General features: G+C 46.9%; 1 protein-coding gene and 1 pseudogene across 4 annotated transcripts in view; one reads left to right on the plus strand and one right to left on the minus strand.

Moving 5' to 3' along the window:
* The window catches only part of Ccm2 (CCM2 scaffold protein), a 57775-nt gene extending 44656 nt beyond the window's left edge, over positions 1-13119 (minus strand). For 2 of the 4 annotated variants that reach the window (XM_036200704.1, XM_036200702.1), the window contains exon 1: positions 12976-13119. In XM_036200704.1, the coding sequence (XP_036056597.1) occupies positions 12976-13005 (30 nt within the window). In that variant the 5' untranslated portion in view covers positions 13006-13119. Of the gene's footprint in view, positions 1-10000; positions 10397-12975 lie in introns of those variants that run through there. The other 2 variants (XM_036200705.1, XM_036200703.1) reach the window with 1 other exon arrangement.
* A 636-nt stretch (positions 13120-13755) lies between these two features.
* On the plus strand, positions 13756-13865 carry LOC118592627 (annotated as a pseudogene).
* Positions 13866-15838: the final 1973 nt, after the last annotated feature.

A 15838-nucleotide genomic window follows, 5' to 3' on the forward strand; every position in this document is an offset into this window, starting at 1 on the left:
GCCCAGCCTTGGCTATATAGTGAGTCACTTGTGATGCTGTCTCAAAAAATAACAACACCGACGTAATGTTGGAATTGCAACCTACGTGGAAGTAAAACCCCCCCTTGGAAACTGCTCACAGAACAGAATGAGGTTTAACTGACTGACATCACTAAGAGCTTCCACACTGCACGAGAAAAGTAACAGGAAAGCCCAGATTTATGGCAGCGGGTCACAAATTACAGTTAAGTATTGTACCCACTAAAGACAACATGTACAAAGCCCAGCAGAACTAGAACAAAGTACTGAGGAGTACCCTGCCCCAAAGAAGACAGAAAACAAAGATCAACTAAGAAACTGTGGAAGGAAGATAAACAGAAATTCAAAGCCAAAGACTCCATCTCCAAAAAATGAGAGAGGGGTTGGGGATTTAGCCCAGTGGTAGAGCGCTTACCTAGCAAGCGCAAGGCCCTGGGTTCGGTCCTCAGCTCCGGAAAAAGAAAAACAAACAAACAAACAGGAAGAGTGGGGATGGGAGAGGCAGAGCTGGCAGAGAAAGAGGCGGGGAGGAAAGGAAGAAATTCAGCTGCAAACAGTTTGGCATCATCATCGTATGAAGCTGAATGTGGCTAGGCATGGTGTAAATAAACGGGAAAGAGCTCTCAAAGGAGGAAGTACGAAGAGTAGCCCAGCAGGCGAGGCAGCCGACGCAAACGACCAGGACCTTTGGTTTAAACACAGCTACAAGGCAGAGCGTTTCCCTGTTAAGAAGGGAAACTGGGTTTGATCTCCAGAACCACAGATGAAACAGAAAAGCAGCAACAAAACGCACGTACACACATTAAATGTCAATGGTAAAAGACAACTAGCCTGGGCATTTGAGTCCCAAACTCAGGGGGGTTTAGTCTGGAAGATACCTAATTAAAGCCAGTGTGTGCTGTATAATGAGATAGTAAGAGAAGGAAAGAAAGATGGGGAAGAGGAAGGAGGAGAAGGCAGAGAAAGAGGGGAACGAGGAAAAGAAGAAATTCAGCTGGAAACAGTTTGGCATCATCTTATAAAGCTGAATATGGCTAGGCATGGTGTAAATCCAGTACTCAGGAGGCTGAGGCAGAACTGTGAGTTCAAGGCCTGCCTGAGTCACACAGTGAGATCTTATCTCAAAAATAATTACGAACAGACACGCCTTTGATACCAGCACTCGGGAAGCAGAGGCAGGCAGATCTGTGAGTTCCAGGCCAGCCTAGCCTACATAGTGAGTTCCAGGACAGCCAGGGCTGGGTAGGGAAACCCTGCCTCAAAAAAGGAAAAAACAAAACAAAAACAAAAATAATTAGTCTCAATTCCTATTTGAGGCTGGGGATATAGCTCAGTCGGTGGAATATTTATTTTGCCTCGAACATGGCAACAAACACCTGAGCCATGAAAGCAGGAAGAACAGACACTCCAGGTCCTAGCTACATAGCAAGGCTGAGGCCACCCTGGGCTACATGACACCCTGTCTCAAAATAACACAACAAAACCTTCAGGGGCATTAAGGAATATTCCCAGGGATGGTGGTGATAGATTTCTCAGTAGAATTTGGGGTTCTGGTATAGTATAGATGTTCAGTCTCTCCCTAAATGGCCTGTGTGGTAAATGTTTGGTCCCCAGCATAGTAATATTAGAAATGGACATTTGGATGTGGGACCTGTCAAAAGGTCCTGAAGTCACGGCGAGGTGGATGCTGCCAGCCTCTTTTGCCCCCTGGCTCTAGACCAGTCAAGTGCTCTGGCACACAACCCTCTTCCATGCACCACCTCACCACAGACCCAGCACTATGGGCCAATAAAACACAGAGCAGCTTTTTAAAGTTGATTATTTCCAGTGTGTTGGTATAGTTTACAGAAAGCTAACAAGTCATACAATGTATGCATTTGCCAAAACTTAGTGTTCAATGGAGTTTGTGTATATTTCACTGTTTATAAACTGTCTATCAAAAAAAAAAAAAAAATTAGGATTGGGGATTTAGCTCAGTGGTAGAGCGTTTACCTAGCAAGTGCAAGGCCCTGGGTTCGGACCTCAGCTCTGGCAAAAAAAAAAAAAAAAAATTTAAACTGCAGGAAGGTATATTGATCCAGAAGAATAAATTCCATTTCGGGGCAGCCTATTTTACATAGCAAGTTCCAGGTCAATCAGAGCTACATAGTGAGACCCTACTTCAAAATGAATGAATGAATGAATGAGCTGGGCAGTGGTGGTGGTGTACACCTTTAATCCCTGCACTCAGGAGGCAGAGGCAGGTAGATCTCCAAGTTTGAACCAGCCTGGTCTACAGAGGAAGTTCCAGGACAGCCAAGGCTATGCAGAGAAACCCTGTATCAAAAAAAACAAACAAAAACAAACAAACAAAAAAGAATTAAAAAACAGATGCTGCTAGGCGGTGGTGGCACACACTTTTAATCCCAGCACTCGGGAGGCAGGGCCAGGCAGATCTCTGTGAGTTCGAGGCCAGCCTGGGCTACCAAGTGAGTTCCAGGAAAGGTGCAAAGCTACACAGGGAAACTCTGTCTTAAAAAAACCAAAAACAAAAACAGATGCTGACACATTCTAGAGTGGTGTCTGTAAAATCCTTTGAAATGCATCAGAAGAATCAGAACGGTCAATGACTGGGGAGGATAATTGGACACCGGATAAAAGAATGCAGCCAAGGTCAGTGGTGGAATCTAGTATATACATGCACTACAGAGTCTGATGTTCTAAATGCCAGCACTTGGAAGGTGGAGGATCAAGAGTTCAAGGTCATTCTCATTTAAACAGAGGTTGAGGTCAGCCTCAGCTATAGATGACCCTGTCAGACCACCCCCCACTCCCCACCCCCACAAAAATCATCCAAGCCAGGTGTCGTGGTGCATGTCTTCAGTCCGAGCACTTGGGAGGCAAAGGCCAGCCTGGTCTACAGCGAGTTGCAGGACAGTAGGGACTATCTAGTCAGACACTCTCTCAAAAAATGAACAAAAACAAAAGTCAAGTGTAGCAGTACATTCTGCAACCCTAGTACTTGGGAGGTAGAAGAAGGAGGCTCAGGGTTCAAGGCTAGCCTTAACTACATTTGAGACCAACCTGGGCTATGAGAGACTATAACTCAACAGGGTATGGAGCTGTAGAGAATTGGATCAACTCCTAGTACCCACGTGGTGGCTTATAACCATCTATAACTCCAGTCCCAGGGGGACCTGATGCCCTCTTCTAGCCTTTGCAAGCAACAGGCACACGTGGTGCACACACATAGGCAGAGGTAAAACAACCATACACATAAATAAAATTAAAACTCTAAAGTAAGGAAAGAGCTAGAGATAAGCAAACATGAGAACCTGAGTTGAAGTCCTCATAAAAATCCAGGTACAGCCGGGGGACGGTGGCACACACCTTTAATCCCAGCACTTTGGAGGCAGAGGCAAGCAGATTTCTGTGAGTTGGAGGCCAGCCTGGTCTATAGAGTGAGTTCTAGGAGAGGCTCCAAAGCTACACAGAGAAACCCTGTCTCAAAAAAACCAAACAACAACAACAAAAATACAGTTGCAACAAATCCCAGAACATCTGAAGATAAAAAGAAAAATAATTCATAATAAAATACCAGAGGACTGGAGAGACAGCTCAGCAGTTAGAGCATTGGCTGCTCTTGCATAGTCTATGGGTTCAATCCCAACGCCCACACAGCAGCTCACAGGAGACCTGCTGCCCTCTTCTGGCTTCCACAGGCACTGCATGCACATGGTGCACAGACATTCAAGCAGAACATTCACATACACAAAATAAAAATAAATGTTAAAAAGTAAAATGTGCCGGGCAGTGGTGGCGCACGCCTGTAATCCCAGCACTCGGGAAGCAGAGGCAGGTGGATCTCTGTGAGTTCAAGGTCAGCCTGGTCTATAGAGCTAGTCCAGGACAGACTCCAAAGCTACAGAGAAACCCTGTCAACCCTGTCTCAAAAAACCAAAAAAAAAAAAAAAAGTAAAATACTGCTGTGGTGGCTGGGTTGAAAAAAGGAAAGCAAGGGTTGGGGATTTAGCTCAGTGGTAGAGCGCTTGCCTAGCAAGCTCAAGGCCCTGGGTTCAGTCCTCAGCTCAAAAAAATAAAATAAAATAAAATAAAGGAAAGCAAATGAGCCACAGTCACCTTTGGGTTTCAGGATACAGACAGACAATATTGTGAGGGGGGGTCTCAAAAAAGTAGTTGGGGGGGGGGGGGCTGACACCAGATGCCACCAGTCACCACCAGCCAGGAGCTAGTGAGTTACTGAACGGCACACACAACAGCCAGACATTATCAGACCCAGGATATATTCTGCCATGTGAGCCTGACAATCTGGGTCATCTCCTTTTCTCTTTAAATTTTATTTATTGTTATGTCTGGGTGATTTGCTTGTATGTGTATCTGTGTACCGTGTTCATGCCTGGTGCCCAGGAAGGCTAGGAAGAGAACATCAGACCCCCCTGGAACTAAAGTTACAGAAGGCTTGCTACACAGATTCTAAGAAACTGAACCTGGGTCCTCTGAAGAGCAGCTGGCGTTCTTTCTCTACCAATGGGCCATCTCCAGGCCCTCCCCCGTTTTGAGACAGGGTCTCACTAGGTAACGCAGGCTGGCCTGGAACTCACTATGTAGCCCAGGCTGGCCTCCAACCCCCAGAGATACACCTGTCTCTGCCTTCCAATGTTGGGACCACGTGTGCAGCACCATGCACGCCCCCCCCCCCCAGGTTCACTCCATGTAAACCAACAAAGGAGAAGGGATACTGTGAGTCACAGAAGATGCAGGGCTCACGGCACGGTACACACAAAGGAGGTGAAAGATTTTTGGAAAAACTTTGATGGGATTTTAAACTACAGGATGGATACAAACATTGTACTTTTTCTTTTTTACCCTCACAAGTAACCGTGCACATGAAATGTGCTTTGCACCCAAACGGCACCACATGCCAAGTCCCGCAAGGTGAGAACAGTAACACACAGGTTTAGGCTGACCAGTTTGCTCACTTTCAGAGTCTACCTCCCCGGGTTACATGATACACCACTTTAAGCCCCAAACAAAAGCCAAATTCCAACTTCCTACTGTGCTCATTGAAGAGGATTACTTTCATTGTACACACGTAATGCCTGCAGTCAAATGCCTAATTCTTTATACAATCCAGAGAAAAAAACTGTTACCAATCAGGTACACTGGGGAGGAAAAAAAAGGTGTCACGTTTTTGGCACCAGCATGGGCCTAAGGGAAGAAATTTTCCATACTGTATTGAAAGGATGGAAAAGAAAAAGACCGGGCTGGGATATGGCTCAGTGATAGAGCCCATGCCTTACATTCATGAGGCACTGGGTTTTTCATCCCTTAGCACCAGAAACCCAAACACCAAACCTCTACTGTCTCACTGGACAGTACAAACCCAACCCCTTTCACCTCTGCACAGTGTGCTATGGAGAATTGCCGCTACAGCCAAGGAGCAGGCACATTCCTGAGTTCAAGGCCAGCCAGGGCTACACAGTGAGATCCTGTCTCATCAACAACAAAACCAAACCCTGCTGTTTCTCTCGGACTAAGGGACAAACTGAAGGGATCCAGCCTCCCAACGACAGTGGGACTTATGCAGGTCATAGCTACATTCCGGCTACAGACCCCTAAAGATAACACCTGCTCCCCCATGGGGTCCATACCCAAAATACTCGTGTGTTTCTTGGCCATCAAGAATGAACTGCAGCCATCTCTGATGGTTCATGCCTGCAATGAGGTTGAAGATGGATCATCACTACAAGTTCCAAGCCAGCCTAGGCTACATACACAGTGAGCTCTGGGGCAGCCAAAGCCAGAGTAAAATGTCTCAAGTCCCTCTAACAGAGTGAGATGCAGCCATAGGGTCTTTACAAAATACAATGAGAGCCACCATATAGATCGGCTCCTCAGAAACCTCCAGGAACAGTCTTCCCAGCTACAAACTGTCCTCTAGAGTCAGCCTTGAGATACCCTGCCAAGGGGCTAAGGGCCCTCAGTGGGCCACATGCCTGCTATACAAAGCACAGATCCCATGAGTTCAGTCCCTGGCACTCAGGAAAAAGCCAGGGAAGGTTACATCTGTACCCTAAGAGCTGGAGACTGAGGTCCGGTAGATGGCTGACCAGCCAGCCTTAACTGAGACAGAGAGCTCCAAGTTCACTGAGACCTTGTCAATGTGCAAGGTTGACGGTGTTTAATCTGCCTCCATGAGTATAAGTGAGTGCACCTGAATAAACAAACAGGCGCGCGCGCGCGCACACACACACACACACACACACACACACAAAGGGAGAACTTTTTTTTTTTTTTAAATCTTTCTAGGCTGGGTGGTGGTGTCACATAACTTTAACCCCAGCACTCAGGAGGCAGAAGCAGGCAGATTTCTGAGTTCAAGGCCAGCCTAGTCTACAGAACAAGTTTCAAGTCAACCAGGGCTACACCTAGAAACTATGTCTCAAAAAATTAAAAAAAAAAAATCTTCCGAGGGCCACCATAAACTCATGGTAAAAACCCCAGAAGTTCATTCAGTGGTAGAGCACTTGCCTAGTATGCTTAAGGTCCTAGGTTCAATACCCAGTACTGCCAAAATTAAAATTAATTTTTTAAAAAATGGCTTGTTTGATCCACTGAAGCTTATCCTCTCCCAACTCCAGGAGCTGGAGAGACTCAAGATCAAGGTGTAGGCAGGGGCGCTTTTACTGGCCTTCTCCCGCTTGCAGATGGATGGCATCTTCTTCCTGGATCCCAGACTGTGTCTCGATCTTCTCATAATAACACCAATCAAATCAGATCACAGTCGGCCTCAAGCATCCCATTTACACCTAAGCATCTCCTGTCAGGAATGGTGGATGCCTGTCATTTCAGCCCTTGGAGCTAAGACAGGAAAGTCTCCACAGCTTCAACAAAGTCCCGGGCAGCCTAAGCTAGAGATCCTGTCTCAAAAACAATTAACGAGAAACATTTAGACTCCTCTTTAAAGACCTCTCCCTCCTCAGTCACCTCGGGAGATTGTGTGGGTTGAACTGGGGGGTGGGGAGGTGGAATTCAGCCCACACTGCTACAAGCAAGAATGAGAACAAAGTAACAAAAAAGGCTGCCTACTCATCAATCCTGACTGAAGACAGGCATGGGGGTTGCCTTCCTACTTTCCCGATCATTTGTATCAACACTCCTTCCACCTGACCTTGGCTCCCGACCCAGAGGCTGCTCTGTGCAGTGTCTGCCACTGGTGGTGCTGACCAGCATTCATATAGTGGATATGTAGACTAGTACAGACCCAACATCAACCTCCTGTGGCCCAAGTGAGCCTCGGCAGAGTACGGGTGTCTCTATCCCTTCTCTGCTTCTGACTTTCAGTAGTAGCCCCAGGTGCCCACCTAGAACTTGCTGGTGCTATCATCCTGTCGTTCCTAATGAACCGACCGCAGCATCTCTCATGGTCTCTGATTTGACATCTAAGTGGCCAGCTTCCCAAAGCTGGATGTCCTTGACCCTCTTCTCACTACAGGAAGTATGGTACAGACACTGCAGTAAATAAAGACCACTTAAATCCTGGACAGTAGCTAGGCATGACATCATGTACGGCTATTATCCCAGCACTTGAGAGGTGGAGGCAAGTCAGCAGTTCAAGGCCATCCTCAGATACACAGCAAATCCAGGCTGGACTAAATAACAGAAGACCCTGTTTTAAGAAAAGGCCAGGCAGAGTAGTGCATGCCTTGAAAGAGAAGGTTTTTAGCCATCTGACAACCTGAGTTCGAACACCATGACCCCCATGGTGGTATGTATATATATATATATATACATACACATAGCTGTCTTTCAAAAATTTTTTTGACTGGACATGCCTTCAATCCCAGCAGAAGCAGGTGGATCTCTGAGTCTTGAGGTCAGCCTGGTCTACAGAGTGAGTTCCAGGACAGTCAGGGCTATGTAGAAGAGATTCTGTCTCAAAAAACAAACAAATAAAACAAAAAGTAAGAAAAGATTTTATTCTGACTAGGCATGGTTGCACATGCCTTCAATCCTAACACTTGGGAGGCAGAGGAAGATGGATCTCTGTGAATTCAATGCTAGCCTGGGCTACATAGCAAGATCTTGGCTAGTCATGGGCATATGGCCAGACTCTCTGAAGAAAAAAAAAAAATGTATCTGTATGCTGTGTTTATGTGAGTGTAAGCCAGCTTTGGGGGGTGCCCATGGAGGCCAGCTGGCAGCATCAAATCCCCGGAACTGGGAATTGAGCTCCCCTCCTACAGGTTGTTCTTTGACCTCCATATGCCAATTAGTGGAGACACACAACTAAATAAGGCACTGGAGAGTTGGCTCAGCCTTAGGAGCATGCGCTCCTCTTGCAGAGAAGCCAGGATTCCACTCCCAGTACCTATATGGCAGCTCACAATTGTCTGTAACTCCAGATCCAATGCCCTCTTCTGACCCCCTTGGGCACATGCACAGATGTGGTGTACATACATACATTAGGCAAAACATACACAAAATAACTCTAAAAAAATAAAAACAACCGGCAGTGGTGGTGCACGCCTTTAATCCCAGCACTAGGGAGGCAGAGGCAGGTGGATCTCTGTGAGTTCGAGGCCAGCCTGGTCTATAGAGCGAGTTCCAGGACAGTCAAGACTGTTTCACAGAGAAACCCTGTCCTGAAAAACCAAAGTAAAAAAATAAAAACAATAATAGGAGATTGTCACAAATTTGAAGCCACTAAGTTTCAGGATAAGCCAAGTCTATACAGCAAGACCCTGCTTCAAGAAGAGGATCAAAGAGGAACTAGAAATGTAGCTCAGTTGGTAGAGTTCTTGCCTAGCATGCACAAAACCGTGGGGTTGATCCCCAACACTGCAAACACAGGGTAAGGAAGTTCCAAACCCATTTGGAACATAATGAGACCCTGTCTCCAAAAACAAAACAAAAAAGAGAAAGAAAGAAAAAGAAATTACAGGTCAAGGATACAGTTTAGTCAGCAGAGGACCTGCTTAACATGCACAAAGCCCTGGGTCCAGTCCAGCACTCCATAAATCCAGACAGGGTGGTGCACGCCTATGGGCCCAATACTGAGGAGGTAGTGGCAGGAGGATCAGAAGTTGAATGACTCAAAAAACTTACATTCAATGTAAGTTCCAGACCAGCCTGGGCTAATAAGAACCTGTTTTTAAAAAGGTAGGAAAACAGAATGTATCTTAACTGATAGTGATTGACTGTCCCATACAAAGCCCTGGCCTGAGTCCCCAAGTGAACACTTATAATCCCAGCCCTCAGAAGTAGAGACAGGAATATCAGAGTTCAAGGTCATCAGGCAATGGTGGTATTCACCTTTAATCCTAGCACTTGGGAGGCAGAGGCAGACAGATGTGAGTTCAAGGCTAGCTGGTCTACAGAGTGAGTTCCAGGATAGCCAGGGCCACATAATAGAGAAACCCTAAAAAAAAAAAAATAAAAAAACAGTGGTGTTGGGGTTTGCATTGTATCATAACAGAACAGTGCTATAATATACACATCTGAGACTATTCTGTAATTAAGAGCCTTATTCAGGGCTAGGGAAGGTGGCTCAGGAGTTAAAAGCGCTTACTGTTCTTATACTGGGCTCCAGTTTACCTCCTAGCACCCTACCTGCTGGCTCACAACTGCTTCTAAGTCCAGCTCCAGAGGATACCCACACACATGTGCCCACACCCAGATAAGTACACATATATAACATTAAAAGGGGCTGGAGAGACAGATCTGGATTCAACTCCCAACAACCACATGGCAGCTCCAGTTTCATGAAGTCTGACACCCTCACACACAAAGGCAGGTCAATGTACACAAAATAAAAATAAATCATTAAAAACCTTTTTTCAATTAAAAGTAAAACTTTAATATAACAAGAGTCTCATTTACCAAACTCAAAACAGGTACTTTCAAGTAAAGTGCCAGCCACTCTGCAGACACCTTTCACAGGGTCCAGAACTCTAGCAACCAGTTTCTCTGATGCACTCACCCCTCTGTCTGCAGACATCCCTTCACAGGGCCCAGAATTCGAGGAGCCAGTTTCTCTGATGCACTCTCCCCTCTGTCTGCAGACATCCCTTCACAGGGCCCAGAATTCGAGGAGCCAGTTTCTCTGATGCACTCATCCCTCTGGAATTGATCTAGCTTTACACCAGCTAGCTCTGAAAGCTCTCGAGCTTTTCTGGCATCTCCATTACGATTGGTTCACAGGGCACAACAGGGATTCAGCAGATTGCATGATAAACTATATCCTGCTAGAGATGTATAGTCTCCACACTTCTGTGTGCTACAGTAGCTTGAAGAACGGCAGGACACCAACTGGGGCCACTTCTATGAACTCTACTTGGTCCTCTGGATCACTAGCAGTTCGCTGATTTCTGTCTGAAGAATAGGCCACAATAAAATAAACCCCAATCACTGCTTGACAAGACATCGAAACAAGTTATTTGAGACCTGGGAAAGGCCTGACAGTCCAGTTTTTGTCGTTTTGAGACAGGTTCTTATATACTCTAGGTTGACCACCATCCATTTTAAGCTGCCAAAGATGACCTTGGACTTTTGAACCTCCTACCTCCCCGTTCCAAGTGCCAGGATTACATACATCATCATGCCTCTTTTATAAAGCATCAGGGATGAAACCAGGGCTGCAGGCCTGGCAGGCAAGTTTTCTACCAATCAAGCTACATCTTCAGTCCCCATTCACATTTTCATAGGCTCAAATTTACAACTTTTTGAAGGAGCTAACTGCATTTGCATGTACAAACTAATAAAATTTATTAAGACTGAATTTGTAGCCAAGTGGTAGTGGTGTACTCCTTAATCCTAGCACTTTACAGAGGTGAGTGAATCTCTTGAGTTCAAGGCCAGCCTGGTCTACAGAGCCAGTTCCAGGAAAGCCAGGACTATACAAACTGAGGGTTGGGGATTTAGCTCAGTGGTAGAGCGCTTGCCTAGCAAGCACAAGGCCCTGGGTTCGATCCTCAGTTCCAAAAACAAACAAACAACAACAAAAAAAAACAAAGAAACTGTCTGGGGGTGGGGGGATTGGTTGAATTTGTTAAATGTTTAAAACAAGTATCTCTGGTTAACTGACCATTATGAGAAACACTTAAACTCTTAAGTTGGAGGAGACATCACATATTAAAGAGCTCATGAGGAAGCCAGGTGTAGTGGCACAAGCCTTTAACCCAGTACTCCAGAGGCAGGATTTCTGTGAGTTTGAGGCCAACCTGGTCTAGATAGCAGGTTCCAAGATAGCCAGGGCTACATAACAGAAACCCTGTCTCAAAAAAACAAAAACAAGGGGCAGGAGGGGGTAGGACGGGGGAACCCATGGCTGATGTGTAAAATTAAAGCACAAATATAATAAAAATAAAAACATTAAAAAAAAAAAAAAGCACACAGGAAAGGTTCTGGCAGCTCCAAACCAGGAGATACCTGGTAAACTGTGTTAAGTTATGGCCTACACAGGAGTCCATGTCCCGAAGGTTGTCTCTCTCTTACAGGGGACAGACTAAATCAAGTGGCAGAATGCATACAATTGCTAGTGTAGGTCCTGACACAGTACATTATCTCCTCTAACAGACAATGAAATTAATCACAGCCTTTGTCTATACCCATTTTTTGTTTTCATTACCCACAACTGCAACATTTTCTTACTACTAATCCAAAAGCTCAGGGGAAATCTTAATGCATCTCTCTGCTCCTCAGCTTTCCGCCCCAACTGGTATGAGACGCAAAACAAAAATCAGCCAGCAATTTGTCCAGACAAGAATGTGGGCCAGGTGTCCTACAGGGCAATCGAGCGTGTGGTGCAAATACAGCAGGTGACTAGTCCCCAGGGTTCTAGGCTACTGGCAATGCAAAGACCAGATGGCACAAATTTTAGCACAATTCAGCATCATCCACACTTGAGCCAGGTCCTTCTTAAACAGCACCCCTCTTTTCTAGCTAAATCCTTCTACACTACTCAGCTCCCCCTTTTCTTTAGAACACTTGTAGGCTTAATCACTTTGTTGGGCTCTTTCCCAACCTTAAACCATCTTCGGAGGCAACAAACTGATAGGGCATCTAAACAGCAAGCGCATGTTTCTGTCTTAGAACAATAAGAAAGTGGGGGCAGCGCTGCTGGTCCGGACTCCCTGAAGGCCACCTGGCTTTACTCCATTCCACGTAAGACTTTCTAATAAATGGGACACCTCTTAAAACAAGGTGATGAGTAGTCTGGCCAATTAACCGACGACAGGAGCCCGGGTGGCGACAGAGCTAGGACATCAAAGTCTGTTTTAAACTTGTCCATAAAGTAGACACATTTATCAAAATGAAAATGACAGGCAAAACATTAAGATTGCAAAGCATTTATTTGAAAGGGTTACATTTTATCAAACCCCACTTTCCGCTTTAATGGCAGTTCATCCCCACATGGTCTTTCCAGGCTCCTTAAAATGTTCTTTTATCAACTACTCAAGTCTGTAATTAAAGCCACATTTTTTAAACTACATAAACGAAGGAGCTTCTTGAACCATGTCCTAAATCTTACTGCCAAACATAACGTCACTAAAATCACTCAATGGTATTAAGTACGAGCGACAGTCGACGAGCGAACCGGCCGAGAAGCTAAGCCCATCTCTGCTTCTACTGGACATCCCAAAACAAAGCCAAGTGGGCAGTAAAAGCGTCGCCGGTCATCGCACACTCCTGGCCACCTCCTGGCCCCTCGCTGGGCCCACTTCCTCTGCGGTCCCAGCCCGTCGCGCGGAGAAGGCGGGCCCCCTGGCAGGGCGTCTGAGCCGGCCCGGGGCGAGCAGCAAAAGGGACCCCCCTCCCCCGGAAAGGCGCGGCACTTCCTCCGCGAGCCGCAGGCCCACCTGACCACGGTCCCAGCCCGCCTCGCCGCCCGCCCTCCCGGAGGGACCCCCACCCCACGCCCCGGCCCCGCGGCAGGACGCGCCGGTGAGCGCTCACCTTCTTGCCCTTCTTGCCCTCCTCCTCCATGTCGCCGCATGCGGCCCCCGTGGCCCGCCCCGGGAGCCCCACCGCCAGCGGCCGCTACATGCTCGCTCTGGGCCCGCCACCCCCGCGCTCACCGCGCCGCCTGCCCGCCCGCAGTCTCCGCCCCGGCCGCGCCCCACCCGCACTTCCGGACCTAGGGAGCCGGCCCTCCGCAGAGACCCCGCCCCCTCATGCCCCGCCCACAGCCTCGGCGCGCCCGCACTTCCGGCCCCAGGGAGTCTCGAGGCCCATGGAGGGCGAGGTCTCGCCGGGCCAAGAGGACTCTCCTGAATGCACCCGAAAGAGACCCAGGATCACACCTGACCCTCCAGACCTCGTCAGAGCCGAGGGAGCACGCCCGCCTTCCCTCCAACCCGTCCTGTCCCCTCTGAAAGGGCGGCCCCCCTACACTCCAGCTCGCCCGAACCCTTCAGGGCCGTAGAGCACCCGCGGAAGTGGCTCCAACTTTTCAATTCTGCCGCCATCTTTAGGGAGGCCGACTTCCCAGCCTGCCTCGCGATCAGGGAGGCGGTCCTCAAGCCCCTGGGAGGGGGCAGGGCCATTCTTCAACCCTGATTCTGGGCGCGCTGCCACTTGGCTTTTCTTGCTTGTTACTCTGAGCCGCAAGGAAACCTTTTTCTAGTAACTTTCTGTTCTGGCTGGGTGTGGCGGCACACTCCTGTGTAGTCCTCGCACTTGACTGGTAGAGACAGGAAGATCAGGACTACAAGGTCATCCGTGGCTACAAGAGACTTAGAAAAAAAGAATCCAAAAATGTACAATGGCTGCCAACAGCAGCCTTCTTGGTAGTGTACACAACCTGTTGTCTGTATGGATTGCCCTAAGGGACCTTGACGATAGTATTCTGATGGATATTAATGTTTCCGAGCTCATGTTTCCAACCTAGGCCCCAGCCACGCACATATGCAGGGTGCCTTTGGGAAGCTGCCAAGTACAGTGTGGCCAGAGTTCACATTGGCCAGGTCATCATGTCCATTTGCAAAAAGGAGCATGTGGTTGAGGGTTTATGCAGGATCAAGTTGGCTTTATGCAGACAACTTCCTTGGCTGCCAGAAAACCCACATCTCTAAGAAGGGAGGATTCACTTAAGTTTAATGATAATAAATTTAAAGACATAGTAGCTGAGAGACAGCTCATGTAGCATGGCTGTGCGTTCCCTGGAAAGTTATAGACCCTATGGTCCAGCCAACCCACTACGTTCACTAATCTCACACCCAAGCCAAGAAAGATTGTTGGTTTTTTTTTTTAAAGCTTTATTCTCTCCTATCTTAGGCACCTCAGGAAAATAAGAGTTACAACAGCAAGGGCATTCAGAATAAAGTTGTAGAATCTTAACAATCAACATATAATACTTGGTCACTTTCAGAGAATCAGGTGGTTTTCAAAAGCATGCTGTTACACTAACCCACAGTAAGGACTTTTCCGATGGTAAACCAATACTAAATGAAGCCAATATTTATTTTAAAATATTAAGTATCCTGCTAATTGTAATATGATTCTCTCAGGGCCACATGCACTTCTCCTTTGCAATAGGGACCTCCAGTCCTTAGTTCCACTGTGAGTTGGGGGAGGCTCATGAATTCCTTCCCACTCCATGCTAGAATGTTGACTGGTTTGTTTCATTTTTTGTTTGAGAATGAGTCTCCTATGTAATTGTGGCTGTTTTAGCACTTACTGTGTAGAGCAGGGTAGCCTAGAACTCACAGAGATCTGCTTGTCTCTGCCTCCCAAGTGCTGGGGTTAAAGGTGTGTGCTGCCGCAGCCGCCACTGCCACAGCCGCCACCACCACCACCCTGCACCTCTGGCTTTTATAATCTTTCTACTCCCTCTTCAGTGATGGCTGCTGAGACTCAAGGAGGATGTGCTGTAGATGCCCTATCTGTGGCTGAGCACTCCACAGTTACTTATTCTATGTCATGTTCTCATCTTAACCACTGAGCCATCTCTCTAGCCCCTATGGCCTGGATTTTACTTCATCTTTTCATAAACTGTAGTTGCTAGAGGGGAGTCTGAATGAATGTAATTTTTCTCTTCCCAGTTATAAAAAGAACGGAGGCAAGCAAGCTTAGGAAATAGTTTCACAGCCTGGGACTCGATCTGGTTCTACACAACCCCACTTCTAATAATGCAACTTCAATCTTTTACTGCACACACTATGTACAAACATCCTCTCTGAATAATTGTGTCTGGCAATCTTGAACCCAAATCTGCATCAGACACACATACTCCTCTCTATGACAAATAGTATAAATTTATCTGCCCCTAACAACAAATTTAGACAGTTTCTACTCAACTATGTTGTTGTTGAAGGTTTTTGCTCTTTGGGGGGGGGGGGGGGGCTCCACCCAGCTCCCAAATAAGTCACACATGGAGGTTTATTCTTAATTATGAATGTCTGGCTTAGTTTCTTGCCAGCTTTCTTTAACTTAAATTATCCCATCTACCTTTAGCCTCAGGGCTTTTCCCGTTCTCTTACTTCTTTCTATAAATCTTACTCTTACTCCGTGGCTTGCTGTGTAGCTGGGTGGCTGGCCCCTGGAGTCCTCCTCCTTCTCTGGCTGCTGGATTTTTCCCTTCCCAGATTTCTCCCTCTATCTAGTCTCTTTGTCTGCCAGCCACACCTATCCTTTCCCCTGCCTTGCTATTGGCCAGTTCTTTATTAGCCCATCAGGTGTTTAGACAGGCACAGTAACACAGCTTCACAGAGTTAAACAAATGCAACATAAACAAAAGTAACACACCATAAAATAATATTCTTCAACATTATGTCGCTAATGCATCCTGGTACAGGATAGGGGCATTATCCAGCCTGAG

The sequence above is a fragment of the Onychomys torridus genome, chromosome 10, assembly GCF_903995425.1.
Source record: "Onychomys torridus chromosome 10, mOncTor1.1, whole genome shotgun sequence".
Taxonomy (NCBI): domain Eukaryota; kingdom Metazoa; phylum Chordata; class Mammalia; order Rodentia; family Cricetidae; genus Onychomys; species Onychomys torridus.